This window comes from Terrapene carolina, unplaced genomic scaffold (assembly GCF_002925995.2).
Source record: "Terrapene carolina triunguis isolate 2854851 unplaced genomic scaffold, T_m_triunguis-2.0 Scaffold199, whole genome shotgun sequence".
Lineage (NCBI taxonomy): Eukaryota > Metazoa > Chordata > Testudines > Emydidae > Terrapene > Terrapene triunguis.
Genome location: NW_020664550.1, coordinates 2,751,053 through 2,766,887, shown reverse-complemented (window position 1 = coordinate 2,766,887; position 15,835 = coordinate 2,751,053). Strand labels below are relative to the sequence as shown.

Here is a 15,835-nt window from a genome sequence, read left to right as displayed (position 1 = left end):
GTGGATACCTTTACGCTGGGTTAGCAGGGTGTGTGTGTAGGGCAGCCCCTCGTACTCTGTGAGGGGATTGTGTGGTCTATTTTAAGCCTCTGACTCAGTTTAAGTCTTCTCCAGATACTTGGATGTTGTTCCTCTTGGCTAGAGAAGTGATGTGCCCTGCCTGGAATCACATGCCCCGCCGACGGCAGAGCTGGGGCTAGAATAGAGCTCTGTGTCCTTCTGCCGGCGTCACATGGAGCACACAACTGTGCTACTCCATGACCTCACACTCCACTTCCTGGTGGGTTATCCCAGGCAGGCCGCCCATTCTTCCAGAAGCAGGGAGTGCAGACACCCCCAGAACTTCCCCCCCAAGGCACTGCTTGAGACCCTCTCTGAGCAGCCCCACCCCCACCCAGCATAGCAACTGGTACAACAGTCTATTCAACTCCATGGGATCCCTGAGTGACTGCCACAGACCCCTGTTTAATGCCTAGAGAGCCCGACTTGTTTCATTCCTATCAAATTCTTTAGCTTAGGCTCGTGGGAGGAGTTTGAGTAGGTTAGTGCCCCCTTTCCGCTCCCAAACCCATCTGACTGCAGCATCACCTCCATGCTATTTGTACTACAGAAACAGCTACAGCCCCCAGCGCAGCTGCCCTGTACAAGCTCATAGGAAGAGCCGTTCTGTGACCCAAAGAGTTTCTCTCTCATCTATTTAGCTAGTGAAGGGTGGGAGAGAAGTATTCTCTCCATTTTACAGGTGGGGAACCGGGGCACTGAGAGATGAACAGCCAGATTTTCAAAAGAGCCCAGGGCGCTGTAAATCGGACGCTGCGCCCCTTTGAAAATCGGGCCCTGGCTGACGTACGTGAGGTCACCCTGCGCGTCTGGCAGAGCTGGGAATTGAATTCAGGGCTCCCGCTGAGCAGCCTGAAGGCCATTCTTTTTCTCTAGCCCCGTGTTTCTCCGTTGCTGCACTGTGATCCCCAGGGGGTGTAACAAAAACCAGCCTGCGGGGTTGTGAGAGGTTGAAAATAGGAATACAATCCAAAGCAAAGAAAATCTCACTCCCCACGCTCCGCAGCCCCGCACGCTTCATGGCCACGTATTTTCTGCCAAACTCTGGAAACGCACACACAAAACGCCGTTATGTAGGCACGAGCACACAAGAATGATACATCGGTATCATTCCAACAGGACTAACTTTTTGTTTTGATTTTGGCCACATATACTAAGTATCCGTAGTGTGTTTAGATTCAGTGCCAGAGTATTTTGCTGCTGCCTTTTCTTATATTGTGCATACACTGAGGGTCTGTCTACACTGCAGCTAGCAGTATACCTCCCAGCCCAGGTGGACAGACTCATGGTAGCTTCACTCAAGCTAACACGCCAAAAATTGCAGAGTGGCTAGTGCCTCACAGGTGGCATTACAAGCTAGCCACCTGAACTCAGACAGAGAGAGTTGGGCAGGCTTTGACTCCAGCGGCTAGCCTGTGCCATCTTCCAGCTGCAGTGTCGACATACACTTTGTGTCTGTTATGGTAAACTCGGATAAAGAAACACTTGTTATGCTCTTAAATCCGTTTGATTTCTCTTGCATCTGCAATAACAAACAACATCAGTTCAGAGTCCTTGTTGCTTTGAGCCTTTGTTTAATACAAAAGGTCATGGAGTAGGCAGGATTAACACAAGCTATAAATATATCATTAAACTACACATGAATTGCTTTTCTACCACTCAAAAACAAAAAACAAATAAACAACGTGGAAAAGTTTGACAAAACACTCAGCTGTTCCTGGCAGGCAGCCATCGGCTGGTAGCATCCCCAGTGTTATATCCAAAAGTCAATTGATTGTTAATCATTTTAACTTAAGACTGTTACCTTAAAGTATGCCTCTGCTCTGAGAAAAATGTCTACAAATGACACTCGGGAGATCCATGTTTGTTGTGCTGATTTGGATTTCCAGATCAAATACACTCAGTTTAAAAGATTTTTTTTTAAAAAGGTTTGTTGTACCTCCATTTATACTCAGTCCAACTCCACTGGAGGTAGAGGAGTTGACTTGCCCCCTGCTCCCTTAACTGAAAGCTGCATGCACACACCCTGGGATCTGAAAGGCAAGCTGGTTCCATTTGGCTCATGAATTATGAAACCTGGCTAGTGCATAATACAATTCTGCCCTGCGCTATCCCTCTGTATCCCCATCATCATCAATGGAGTTGCACAGGTGGTGGTGGAATGGAGGGCAGATTAACATTGCTGTCAGCGATGCGTAAGCCAGAGTACAGTTCAGCTCACTCTCCTGCAGCAGTACTGGCTTTGCAGGTCTAATAGGAGCTGCAAAACACGATACAACTGCATATGCAACGGGGCAGCGGGGGTGGAGGGAGAGGGAATTCACCATTGCCCCGCACCTTGGGCAGTCATTTACATCAGATCAGAACTGCAGTGTGTTCCAGGATGAGGGTCAGTCAAACCCAGGGAGCTGATTGGTTGAGTAGGAAGGAACCATTTTTTACGTGGTCACTTTTCAGAACAGAAGCCCACTTTAAAGTCTAAAAAGGTTGTAAGGATTCAGGGCACCTCCCTGTAACCTACTGTTACAGCACGGAGGGAATAGAGGCCTCCAACCTTCCACCTGATTTCCAGGACCTGTTGGCTTTTTAAGGTTCCAACTTTCTGGAACCCTGCAACCACTTCCAGAGATCCATGCACCAATCCGAGAGGTGCAGCTTCAAGTGAGTATTTCACAGAGCTCTTCCCTTTAATCCTGGCAGTGCCGTTAAGCATCAGCATACTAAAGGTGACCCACTAAGGGGGAATAAAATGAGCGTTTGCCTTTTTTTTTTTTTAAGGTTGGAAAAAGGAAGCTTGAAAGATTTTTCTTTTAAAAGCTTTTCTCCCTTCGCTTGATATTTTCAAAGTAACATTTCCAGAATGCAGAGTCTGGTCCTCTCTGGTTTTGTCAGAGGGGTTCTGGGATGGGGGCTTTCCCAGCCCTTCATTTGAAGGTTCTCAAACGGAGGTAGACGAATCGCTGTTGGTCCAGAGGAGACTTGCTGGTGGTTTATGGAGAGCTAGCTGATTTATGGTGCCGGCTCCTCCGCCTCATTTCCCCTGCTAAATTGCATCAGCAGCCAGCTAAAAAATCTATTAAAGCCTTTCCGGTTATCGCTCTTCCATCTCAGCAATCGCCACAGGGCTGTTACGTGATGGCAAATGGAAGGGGAGACTGCAGAAGAGAGAGGCGTTATCTGCAGCCCTGTGTCTATCAAGATGTGGTCCCCTCACAACCATCTGAGCATCTTTCGGCCTTAAGGGTTTGCTGCCCCTTCCTCCTCATGAACAAAAAGAGCTTTTCTCTCAAACATCTGCACTAGGCATGAGCAAAAAGAAGCAAAAGCAACAAAAACGCATTCTGAGGAGTCTGGAATGAAAAAAATCAAATAGCCTCCCAATGAAGATTGAATGTCTCTTTCTAAAAAAATATTCTCTAGCTCAATTCTCAGATATGGGCTTGAGGCAGGAATTTCTGGGAAATTCGCTGGCCTGTGTTATGCAGGAGGTCAGATCACAAAGATCTCTTCTGGCCTTAAAAACAAAACAACTAACAAACAAAACTATGGATCAATCAGGTTTCACTTTCCTGAAGTTTGATGTCATATTCCTACCTGTTCTCCAGACATCCATATGGTCTGTCAGGGGAGAGAAAAATCTGAAATGCTAATATAAAAAAAAAACAACCTCAGGGGGAGGGGAATATCCCCCTTAAAAACACCACCTTGGGTTGATATTAGAAATTGATTTTTTTTTTGGTAAGTCACCTTTCAAAAACCTTCTTATCACTGTGCCACTAAGGTCCTAATTTTTCAGAAGAGCTCAGGGCCCAATTTCAAAGCACTCGGTACCCCCAATTAGGGCCAGATCTTCTAAAGTTCTCAGCTCTCATTTAGGCAGCTAGGTAGAGGTCAAATTCACCCAATGTAACGTATTATACTCTTAGAAAATTCTGGCTTGTGGGCAAGTGTCTCTCTCAGCTGACTCATAGGGTAGGAATGTAGCAGTAAGTCCAGCTGTGGCAAAAGGAGGCTCAAAACAATTTGGAAAAATAAAAGTTGCAAGTGACGAGACCCAGTCCCCAGGTAAGAGGAGATCGGTGCCTGCGTGATGAGGACCATGGAGTGGAGAAGTTCTGGAGCAAAGAGGGCTAATTCTGAGGCCTATCACTGAAGTGTAGCATTGATTTTCAAAGTGGACCAATAAGGGGTTTTTGCTTAAATATAGACAGAGCGTGTTTTTTGTGCCTTTAAGGAACTACTCCGCTAAGCTATTCTCTTTCACAGTTTAAAATGCTTCTCCTTGGCAGTCTTGTGTTTCTTCTCCAAACTGATACTCTCTCCTTTTCCCCCTGCCCAACTCCCCGACTCCTGCTGTCAGAGGGAGGTGGCGAAGCCGATTCGGTTGTTCCGCCGGTCGAATTCGGTGTAGTATTGCCCGATGAAGCTGGCTCCCAGGATCCAGAGGGGGCCGGTTGGAGGAGGGATGTCCAGACCTGCGAATGCCACGATGCAGATGTCCTCTCCATACTGGGATTGCTATGAAAGGAAAGAGACCCAGCTCATGAGGACAGACGCCGGGGGGAGAGATTCCTGCCCTGGATTGGAATTTGTTTCCCCAGACCCTGAAATGCCCCAGGTAACTGCTCCCCCCCCGGGTTGCTACTTAGCTCCACAACCTCTTCTCCCAGGAGTCTGGTCCACACTTCAGTCTATGCTTTCCAGCCAGGCCTGCTCCAGATTCCTGCTCCCCACCCCAGGCCCTGCCCCTCACACCAGATTCTCCTGCTGCTGTGCTCTTCACTCTGCACTCCTGAGATTTTGCTGCGAAGATGAGAAATTACCCAGGGAGGGTTTGTGTTTTGTAAAAGCAGGGGGTGGGGGTTGGAGTCAGGGCCTCGTTTATCCAGACAGCTCCACCAACTTTGTGAGCTTTGGAAAAACTAGTTCTGGTTTAGGCTTCTCTTTATTCCTAGGTGTGTTATGGGAACAATATATTGGGCATAAGTCTCGAGTCCACGGCTGATGATACCCAAAATAACAGCTCTGAACCAGATAAAGAACACAACTGGAGAACTGCCCGAAATGAAGTGATCTCTTGCTAAACCCTTTTCTGCCCTTAATGCTGGCACACATGTTCTTTAGTGGGCATCACCTAGAAATCCCTTGTCAGGAGCAGCAGCTGCCTTCCCCACCCCCACCGCCATTAACAGAGGATAGGCATCTCACCCGGAGGACGTAGGCCGAGCCACTGAGTGTGTAGACCTTCCCACCGAGGTGGAAGGCGATATTGGGCAGCAGGTGGACTTTGTCACAGTCAACGATATACTGGAGCAGAGGAAGGAAGGAGAAGGTGATTAGGTTCTACAGAGGCTGTCTCCTGGGGCTCAGAGCAGGACAGTCCAGCAAAGAACCTACTGTAGGCACAAGTAGCCTCAACTAGAGGCTGTTGCATCTCATTCGATAAAGCAGACCCATGCTAGCAATGGAGACCGAACAGTGTGGGGCATCCCATATCACCCGCCCCCCCACCTCACTGTCATTTGGGCTTCTTGGACTACCTCACCCCGCCTCCCAAAGAGGTGCAACCACACAGAACAAGCTGGAAGGAGACCAAGAGTGACAGTAACAAGACAGTAAAAACCTGGGGGCCAGGAGTCCTGTTCTGCCTCCCTCTGCCTGGGGCTGTGACTACGCTCCCAAAAGGAATCTCTCTCCTTATCCACCCCTGGCCAGCCCTAACGCACATGGAGTCTGAGACCCCCGGCTTCATAAAGAAGTCATCAACACACTCCATCTGCTCCTGCACCGCTGGGAGAGGATGAGATGACCTGTCTCTGCCAGTGGGAATGGCCAGTGCTACCCCATGGTCTGGAAAGACAGGGGCGCTGTCACAGCCAAGGAGAGGCAAGCTGCGTGCTCTCCCCTGGGAATCAATTGTAACCTCATCCCCAGCACCTGCCCTAGTTCCCAGGTCGGGACCTTGTGAAGCTGGCTGCTTGGTCACATGCCAACCAGCGAGCAGATGGACAGGAGCGAATGGTGGGTTTGCTCACCCCTCCTTCCGCCAGCTCCGCCGCCTGGATGGCTCTCATCAGCACGGCTATGGAGCCTGCTGGGCCGGTGATGTAGGAAGCCCCGGTGTCGATGGCCACCGAACAACCTTCTTTGCAGAACAACGTCTCAGCACCAACAGACACCCTATGGAGTGAAGGAAAGAGCTCGGACTTTCCCCTAACCTCTCCCCTCCCGACAGCACTCTGGTCACCCCTGCCCTGTAATATCAAGGTCAACAGGAGCCTTAGAAATTACATAAATCTAGGCAGCTCCCTCTCTATCCTGGCCCCTCCAATCAGCACCAACTCCTTCCCTCCCAGTCCATCTCCTTCCACCTCCCTTCACATCCTGCTGCTAGGTGCTGACGTGCACCTGCTCTGACCCTTCCAACAGACCCAAGCGCTCTTCTTGGGCCCCGACCACATCAATCTGCTAGCTCCTACACATTCCTCCCAGCCCCAGCCCTGTAACAAACACAGCTCAGGGTCAGGAACCCCAGGGCTCGGGGCCGGGGTGTGTGTGGGTGGCTTGTGCATGCTGAATGGGTTCTAGCCCTCTGCTGCCAATGACTCTGTGTCTCCTTGGACAAGTCACACCCTGTGTCTCAGTCTCCCTGCCTGTGAACTGGGCTTACTGACCTCCCAGGACTGGACTGTGGGTAATTGTCTCATGTTGAGCATGAGGAGGGTGACACACGAAGTCAGCACTATTCTTGTTAACCTTTGGGATCCAGTGTTACTTGTCCCCCAGCACTTTTTGCAGGCATTAAAGAGGTTAACCCCAGTGACCCAGCCCGATTACAGCTTTGATAACTCTACCATGCCTCCCCAAATCCCTCCCCACCTAGGAGGGAGGGAGCTAGGTAAGGGCCAAGCGTGCTCCCTGCTACTGACCCCTTCATGCTGATCTGCCAGTATCCGTTCTTGTTGACGTTCAGGTAGTGGAAATCCCCCGTGTAGTAGGCTGGATCACTTCCTCCAAGGATAATTTCCCCTCCAGGTTTCAGAAGAGAGTTCCTAGGACATAAAACACAACAGAGTAACTTCCTAGCTTGTCCCTTCTCTCGGGTCTCCACTCCAGGAAGGCAGGGCCTGGGGAAACCCCATAGGGACCAAGACATGATGCCTTGCAGATTTCCCATGTGCCAGATGAATCGAGTGAGGGGAGTTAGTGTGCACGGTGAATAGAGTCTGGGAGATGGCTCCAGCATGCTGAAAGCTCCGATTAGAGGCTTCTTGGGGATCTCAAGTTCACACCTAGCAAAGCTGCCACCAGGCTGCTCAGGCAAGGCTGTGCTTTAGAGGCCGAGGAGCGTTCCAGTGAGCATAATGGACCTCTTGTGTCAGTGGCCCAGTAAGTGCAGAGGGAGCTCATACTAACCAATACTGGGCTGCTAAAGGGAGTCATTTTTTGGTATGTTTCTGGCAGAGCTAGCAGAGTTTACCGCCCAGCACCGGGGTGCAAGGGTGATTGTTAGTGTGGTGACGCCTCGAGAGGGTTTGTGTTTTATCATCTTCTTACTTCGAAGCTCTGCAAAGAAAGAGAAATCTAATAAAACCAGGATCCTAAGGAGATTTTGCCTTCAGGAGCTCTGCATACCAGCTGGCCAGATCCTGAGCTGGTGCAAGCTGGCCTAGAGCTACACTCATTTACATCAGCTGAGGATCTGGCCCAGGACTGCAGACCAAGGACTTTGGGAAAGGCGTCATTAGGCTCTGTTCATCACTGACAGTCGCACCTTTATGAGAGAGCACGAGATCCACCCGTTTCGCTTCACATTCTGATTTCCAGATTTGTTTCGCATTATTTTTTGTCTCTTGAATTTAGTTTTACTGCTCATAAAAGCCAGGAAGTGACAGCACCAGTGTGGGCTGAGCATGGTGCAGATGGCTTCAGGGTAAGCTTCCCCCAAGCCACGCTTCCGAAGGCCTTTCACTAAAGCTGGCCGGGAAGCGGGGATCGATGCTGCACATGTGTTGGCTGGAAACGGAGACATTTTTAGTTCCATCGATATTTTTCCTCAAAAGTTTTTGGATTTTCATTGAAAAAACCACTTCTCCTCCGCCCATTTTCAGCTGCGGAAAGCCCAAACAATTTCGGTTTTGGGGTTTTCCCTTTTTTCACAAGAACCTGAACATTTCTGGGGTCACAAATGGGTATTTCTTACAGCAAAATTATTTGTTTAACGAAAAAGCCATTTTCCACCAAAACATGTTTTGAATGACAATTTTTGACCAGGTCTGCCTTTCACTGTGACCTGCAACACCCCTGGTTAGTCCAGTAATGGGTCCCCAACACAACTGTGCCCGGCCTCTCAATCTTGGTCCACAGCTTCTCCTATTACTCCTGTTCTGGGCACCCACACAACTCTGCCTGTGCCCTTCCAGCCTGGCCCACAGCTCCTCTCTTATTCAGTTCCAACCCTGCCAACCTTCCTGCTCTTCTGTTTCTTGAACAGACAGTGAAGGCCGCGCCAAACAAGGCCATAACTCTGAACCCAGACAACTTTTATCCCCATTGCTCTTGCAGTAGTGAACCCCAGAGACCCCCACCACACTGTACAGGACTAATAGACTCATGCAGTGCTCCCAGTTCCTCTGTGGTACAGGCTGTTTGCTACTAGCGACACCCACCTGCTGTAGTAGACCGAGAACACATCCTCCTTCAGGATCTGCTGGGAGAGGATCCGGTCAAACACTGGGGTGATGCCATCGATGGCCTGGCTGGGGTACCCCATGCCCAGCACCCCATCAAATCTGGCAAAGATGAAGGGGAAGGCAGGCAGCGCCGTGGCTTCAGCAAAGACCTGGATGATGGGGATATCAGCCACCTGGGGAGAGGAGAGTATGAGACAATGCAGATTAGTCGAGGGTACATGGGGGGTCTAGTGCACTTCGCTTTGGTGCACAAGTATCGTGCACTTGGGTATTCTGCATGTTGCTCATTTAAACACTCAAGAGGGCTGGGAGCACAATGGACCCTGATTCATCCATGCAGAGTTCAAGGACCAAGGGATAAGTAGCAAAGCTCCCTGATCCTGGGGTTTTCAGGGGCTACTGCTGTTTCCAGTGCAGATTAGAGCAGCCACACGGGCTGCTCTAACCCCGTGCACACATGTCCACAGCCACTATGAACCACTGCAGACGCTGCCCTGCCCCCCATCCACCCCAAACACTACTGCTGCTCAAGGGACTGCAAGGGAATGGAGATCATCCCTCCCAACAGCCTGATTTTCATGTTGAGCCCCACAACTCCCGCTGACCTCTGATGGGAGTTGGGGGTGCTCAGCCAGGCTCCAAATCATTGCAGGTGGAGCCACAAACCCTGGCTTCCGTTCTCCTGTATTTTGGGCAAAAGCCTGGCAGGCTTCTAGCCCTGTGTAACTAACAATGCCTGTGGTGATGTGAGTTTAAACAAAACCTACTACACTCTTCGCTATTGGACATTCCAGGGTTGTCAGGTCTCTTGATTTTTTCAGGACCCTTCCAATACTTGACATGGCTCTTAAAGCACGAAACTCCAGGAATCCAGTGATTATGGAAGACTCTATGCTTTCATTTACCGGAAAAAGGAAGGGCTTGTCTACATGAACACTTAGTTTGAGGCTAGCTGGGGTGTAAATTGACCCCGCAGTAGCCTGCCTCGCACTAATTATCTGTGTGGATGCGGCTGCCATGCACTCAAAGCGCTGTAGTCTACTTTGCTCTACCCAGCTTTGAAACGTGGTTGTGTGGCGCGTCCATGTTCCAGGACAGAACTGGCTCGACTGATGGGGGAAGCAATCCTGTCAGTCTGTAAAGTGCTTTGGGATCTTTGCAGATGAAATCTTTGCTATAGAAATCCACTGAGTCAATGGGCCAGATCCCCAGCTGGTGCAATGGGTATGTCTACATAGAAGTCAATGGTGCTCTACTGAGTTACACTAGTGGAGGATTTGACCAACGCTGGGGGGGGGGTGTGTGGGGTGTGTAATGGCCTGATACAAAGCTTAGTGGAGTCAGTGGGTGTCTTTCAATTGACTTCAATGGGCTTTGGAGTAAACCATCGGGTTTATCCTTAGCATGGCTTTGCCAGCACTTACCATGACAACATCCTGGCTGAGGAAGCCTTTCACGCTTCCTGATCCATACTGGATAGCAAAGCCCGTTCCGTTCTCCAGGTACGTGCGTGACTTGGAAGAGTCGTAGCGGTTGTGAGACACTGGGGATACATTAGCAAGGAGAGTGGCAGGAGTTAAAGCCAATCAGCATGACAGGCGGGCGCTATCTGCTTCCATCACTGTAGTATGTGAGTGCCTCACGAAGGTTAATTAATTCTTCCGCCCCCTGCCCTGTGATGCAGCGAAGAATTATCCCCTTTTTACAGAGAGAGCCTAAGCCAAAGCCCATCCAAGTCAATGGGAGTCTTTCAGATGATTTCAATGGGCTTTGGATCAGGCTCAGAGGGATGAAGGGACTTCCCCAAGGTCACACAGGGGGTCAGTGTCAGAGCAGGGAATAGCTTCCCAGATCTCCGATTCCCTTCATCACAAGATCAGATTCCCTCCACAGGTGCTGGCGGTTTGTGGCAGTTTTCCCACATTCCCAACTCCCTGAGATCTGTTCTGAGATGTCATTCAAGTCCTTTCCTCCCATCAGCCGTGCTCTCTCCTGCTATGACCGCATACATGCTCCCACCAAGCGGCCGAGTCCAGAACCCTTCCCCACACCGTGACACATACAGTCCCGCCTGGAAGTAGCGTTTCCCTATGATTTCACCATGCACGTTGAGGTGTGAGTGTGCACTTTGTTACACCACAGGCTTCTTCCATACTCCCCACTCCGGGTCCTATGCAACCTTCCTACTGAAAATGATGCAGGCTGATTGCAGGAGCCACAAGAAGTGAGGTCTAATTCTGCTCTCAATCCATTGAGTCAAATGGAGTCCTGATTTGCACAAGCCCAGAATTTGGCCCCTGACAGTGTTCCCAGGTGGCTTGGGCATGAGACGCTCCAGGGCTCACCGCAGGCGCTGTAGAGTGGAGAGCATCTGTAGGAAGGCACCCAAAGGTTGGCCGAGCCCGTGTCAAAGACCACCTTGAAGGTCTGCGCTGGTGTGCCAATGCTGATCTCGCCAAAGTACTGGGTCTGGAGAACACACAACGGGAGGAATGTTAGAACCGAATGGGAGCCCCGGCAATGCGGATTTGGGCTGGACAGAGCATTATCCCTAGGGAAAATGACCTGCTTTCCCATCGATGCACTCTAAGCGTAACAAGCGCCTCATTAGAGGATCTCACAGCCATTAGCAAACGTTAATACTTAAGTCACTCCCTGCAAGCCTGGTCGACAGGTATCATCATCCCCATACGGGCAACGGGAGACCTGCTCCGGCTCCACCACAGACATGCTGGGGGACCTTGGACGAGGCACTTGGGCCCAGATTTTTAAAGGGATTTAGGCATTGCTCTGCTGAGCATTGCCAGGCCTGAGCAATTTCCAAAACCGACGTAGGCACTTCGGAGCCCACGTCCCGTCGACTTGCAAACAGCCTGAGTCCCTTTTGAAAACGGGACATAGGCATCTAAATCGCTTCGGCCGGGCAACGCCGAGCCTTAAACAGGGCTAGGCCCCCGTGTCTCTGAACAGCTCCCCCGACCCCGCCGACAGCACATTCTTATTTAAGTGCTGCCAGGGGACTCAGGGCGACACAAGATTGTTCCTGCCCTGAAGCGCTCTCTGTATTTCCCGGCCCTGTCTGTTTCCCTCCGTGCTTCCGTGTAAATGGGAACGCACCTTTGGAACATGGCAGATTCTCCATCATTTGAAGTCTTTTAATCAAGTCTGGATGTCATTCTAAAAGACACACTGTAGCTCGGTCAGAAGTTATCGGCTTCCCGTGTGGCGATAGCTCTGTCAGTGCAGAGTGCTCTTTACCGACGGAGCTGCGTCCGCACTAGGGGGATTGTACCGCTTTAACTACAGCAGGGCAGATAAAGCTGTACAACTCTTGTGTCGACAAGCCTGTAAATATGGAAGGAGACCTGGGGATGGGTACCAAAGCAATGGGGAAACTCACGTCCAGATAGTTGGTGAGGATGGTGGGGGCCGTCCCGTTCCGAGGGCCTGTGGCACCGGCATATTTATTCTGCTTCAGGGCAGGGAAGACGTCTGACACTTTCACACCCATCTCCTGCAAGGTCTGACGGATTGAGGGCATTTTCTTTAGTGGGATCCTGTACATTGGGGGAAGAAGGAAAAATGCCAGGGGGTTAGGGTAATGGTTGCAAGGTGCCTGGAGGGAGCAGCAAGATAAGATGCCGGATAGCTTGTCAGATTTCCTCTGCATCTCAGGAAAGACGGAGCCAGACCCTCAACTGGGGTCATATAAGTCAAAGGGGGCTACGCAGACAGCAGCTGAGGATCTGACCCGTTATGCATAAACGCTTGAAAATCCCCATGTGCCCGTTCTTTCATCTGGGCCCGATTCTGCTCTTACTGACGCTGGTGTAAATCCGGAGTGACTCCACCAAAGTCAGCCGAGTAACGCCACAGCAAAACTGGTCTGAGAACAGAATTGGGCCTGTAGATAGCCACACTGGGGGGAGAGACCCGGCGTTCCTCTAGGCTAAGTCACAGCAGCTGGCCTGGTGAATGCAACTCAGTTACTCTAGGTGGCGGTAAACACCTGCCTCAGAATAACAGATCTGCCGGCCTGACTGGAGTCTGGAGCTCACAGGCTGCCCCAAACTGCCCCTTATCCCAGTGGAAGATGAAGCAGCTCGGTGACTGGCACAATCAGCACAGAGCTATGGAAACATGTCCCCAGATGACCGGGCATTGCTCACGCCTAAGGCCAGTCACGGCTGGGTAGAGCAAAACGACTGCATGAGGCCAGATCTCATGCTTGCCGGGCCAAGGATACAGGAGACTATTATATTCTATTGACACTGCAGGGGGAGTTTAAGGAGGCGGAATGGCCTGACACGAGTTGGAATTTGGCCAGGGCACAGTGGTCGTCCCCCTCCCCCGTCCCCCCTTCTGCTGTTGCAGAATATGCCACTGGACCTTTCAGACCCTCACACGGTCACTCGGGATGTTGGACTTCAGTCTCATGCTGGGGGACAGACTCACCCCCCGAGTGCTGTATCAGGGCACTGGTGCAGCGCTCTCCTTACGGAGTCCCAGCAGCATGGGGGCTGCGCCCCTATGGGACGGGACAGCATCACAATACAGGGTATCATTTGCCACTAATAGCTTTATAAAGTCACTTTTCCTTTCCTTCCCAATGCTCCTTGGCTGCTGGGTCCCCTGTATCCCTTACCCCTGAAACCCCATCCATGCTCTAACCACAAGCTTCTCCTTCGTTCAGAGGGTTTGTCAGATCAGACCGAACCAACAGTCCATCAAGTCAAGAGCATTTTGGATTCCTCTAGCATGGCCTTGATTCTGGAGAGGAAACAGAAACCTCCCCATACAGCACCTGGCTAATTATCTTTGAGCCTCTGCACTTACTGCCTTCTTTTGCTGTGAACATTTCTCATTCTTCTATGTTCTCCTCCAGCAAAGTTTATTCTCCCTCTCTTGTTTCCATCCTGATCTACACCACTTCTCTTTGCCTTTTCTTTCCTCTCTCTGTGGGTCTCTCTCTCTCCATGTTCCTTTGTCTGTCTTTCTGTCTCCGGTCATTCTTCATGTTACCTGTCCGCAATCTGGGGTAAAATTTTCACGGACTTTCAATTAGACGTAGCATCCTAAAAATGCCCAAGTCACTTTTCCAAATGAGACGTCAGCTCCTAAGTCACTTTGGTGCTTTAGAAAATGTTATCCTTTCTTTCCCTGCCCCTCTTCCCACATTCTAATGTGTGGTGAGTAGAGAAATGTTAGGAGAAGAATGGATTTTTTTAGGGGCAATTCTGAAAAATCAAATAAAAAAATCCTTTTAGATCCACCCACAAATGAACATTTTCAAGCCAATTGAAAAGCTGAATAAAATATTGTTTCGGATTGAATGAAATGTTTTGTTTAGATTTTGAGCATTTTATAAAATAAAACGGAAAGAAATTTGGAAATGAAAAGTGGTTTCAAACAAAAAAATAATTAAAACATTTCAATTGTTTCCGAATTTGCAGTTTCCCCTCTGCCCAACACAAAGAATTTGGCAAAACCAACACAAATGTGGGAAGCGCTTCCATGGCTCCAAGTTTGCATTTTTTGCCAAAAAACCAATTCAACCGAAAAATATCACCTGCTCTACGAGAGATGGACCCAACCAGCAAAATTCAGGCCCACCTTTCCCAAAGCTCAGAAGCATTGGGGTCCAGTGTTTCAGTCTAGGACCAGCCCTTGGGGTGACCTATTCACTAATTACTCCCCCTCCCCCCATTGTTGGGCCCTGAGGCATGGTCCCTATAGGCGTTTACAAGGCTAAAAAAATATTCTGTTCTCAGAGACCTGACTCGGGTTCTTATTTTGTCAGTAAGAGAAGTCTCCTAAGTGGCAACACAGCCTCCAACTTGCCATTCCCGTGAAGTTTCTGCCCCCACGGACTCACCCCCTGCGGCTGCCTCTGCCTTTCCCAGAGACTCTACATTAACTGGATACCCAGAGTGGAGAATGCTCTGTCCTGGCCCTGCAGCCATCACCCATGGGTAGGAACTTCTCCCACATCCCCTTCAAAAGCCTAATTTAAATTGTGTGGGACGGATCCACATCTCATTTGCACTGTGGAAATCTGGAGTCACTCCATTGGTCTCAGTGGCATTACTCTGAATTTATACCAGATCAGAATCTGTCTTGAGAAATGCATTTGGAAACAGAGGAAGCCCTCGCTGTGGAAACACGGCAGGTGGATGTTGTGCGCTACCTGTCCTTCTCTGAGTGGTATGGCAGAGGTTGGCAATTGCTGGTAGGTTCTCGAAGTAGGCAAATGGGCCAAAATAGTTGTGAATTCTTTGGCTGCGCTATGCTGCTCTAGCGACACAAAGCAGAAATAAACCCAGTTCAGCTGGCTGAGGATAGCGCAGCCTCGGCTTCACCCGTTTCACAGCTCATTTAAGATTTAAATGAAAACCCTTCGTCTTCCCCTCTTCATTTTTAAAAATAGAGACACTGCTGACCAAGGCAACCTCCCCAAGGGACCGAGAGCAGAGAAAGCCCAGACCCCTTTATTGAACCTTTAAAAAGTGAAGGCCGGATCCTCAATCCGGTGTAAATCAGCCTCGTTCTAGGGAAGTCAATAGAGCTGCACTGATTTACAGGAGCTGAAGCCTCTGTCACCAGTTACAGCCAAAGTGAAAAGAACCATACAAGAGAGATTAACCCCCCCCCCCCCCATCCCTTAGGCCTTTAGTAACATACAGAACGTTACCTTTGGAAAGCATCAATTGACGAGCAGAAGAATCCTGCACCCCAGGGAGCCATCACAAAGATCAAAAACTGCTGCATCCTTCTAATTTGCTCCCTTTGCATGGACCTCTCTCCCTCCACTGCTAAAACCTCTCTCTGGGACAGCAGATTCCTGCTTGCATCAAAGGAGAGGAAAAACTCATTGTGCTTTTATAGCCAAACCTTCTGCATCTGTTTAGGTTTGTGCTCAATGCGGATTGGAGGAAGACTGGGGGATAACAAATCCTGCCAATGGGAACACTCCATAGGTACACAGATTTTGGAGCGGAGCTTGACCTCACTTCCTGGCAAAGGGCAGTTTGGGTGGGGGACACATACACACACATGGTGCGGTATACATCCCAATAAGGCAG

At 50.0% G+C, this 15,835-nt stretch overlaps 1 protein-coding gene across 1 annotated transcript; it reads right to left on the bottom strand.

Annotated features, from left to right (window-relative positions):
- Positions 1-4,416: 4,416 nt before the first annotated feature.
- Positions 4,417-15,545, bottom strand: LOC113407168 (renin-like). Its single transcript, XM_026655289.1, has 9 exons — positions 15,445-15,545; positions 12,154-12,310; positions 11,099-11,222; positions 10,178-10,296; positions 8,730-8,926; positions 6,990-7,112; positions 6,096-6,240; positions 5,269-5,367; positions 4,417-4,578 (listed from the first exon to the last, which is right to left on the bottom strand). Exons 1-9 carry the CDS (start codon positions 15,543-15,545, stop codon positions 4,417-4,419), a joined length of 1,227 nt encoding a protein of 408 aa, XP_026511074.1.
- Positions 15,546-15,835: the final 290 nt, after the last annotated feature.

Bases quoted from the DNA above. Each gene is read 5' to 3' on its own strand.
- LOC113407168 (XM_026655289.1), bottom strand. From the start codon at position 15,545: ATGCAAAGGGAGCAAATTAGAAGGATGCAGCAGTTTTTGATCTTTGTG. The intron at 8,927-10,177 runs GTAAGTGCTGGC...TCCTCTCCCCAG, and splicing joins TCAGCCAGGATGTTGTCATG to GTGGCTGATATCCCCATCAT. The intron at 4,579-5,268 runs GTGAGATGCCTA...TTCCTTTCATAG, and splicing joins GCTCGGCCTACGTCCTCCGG to CAATCCCAGTATGGAGAGGA.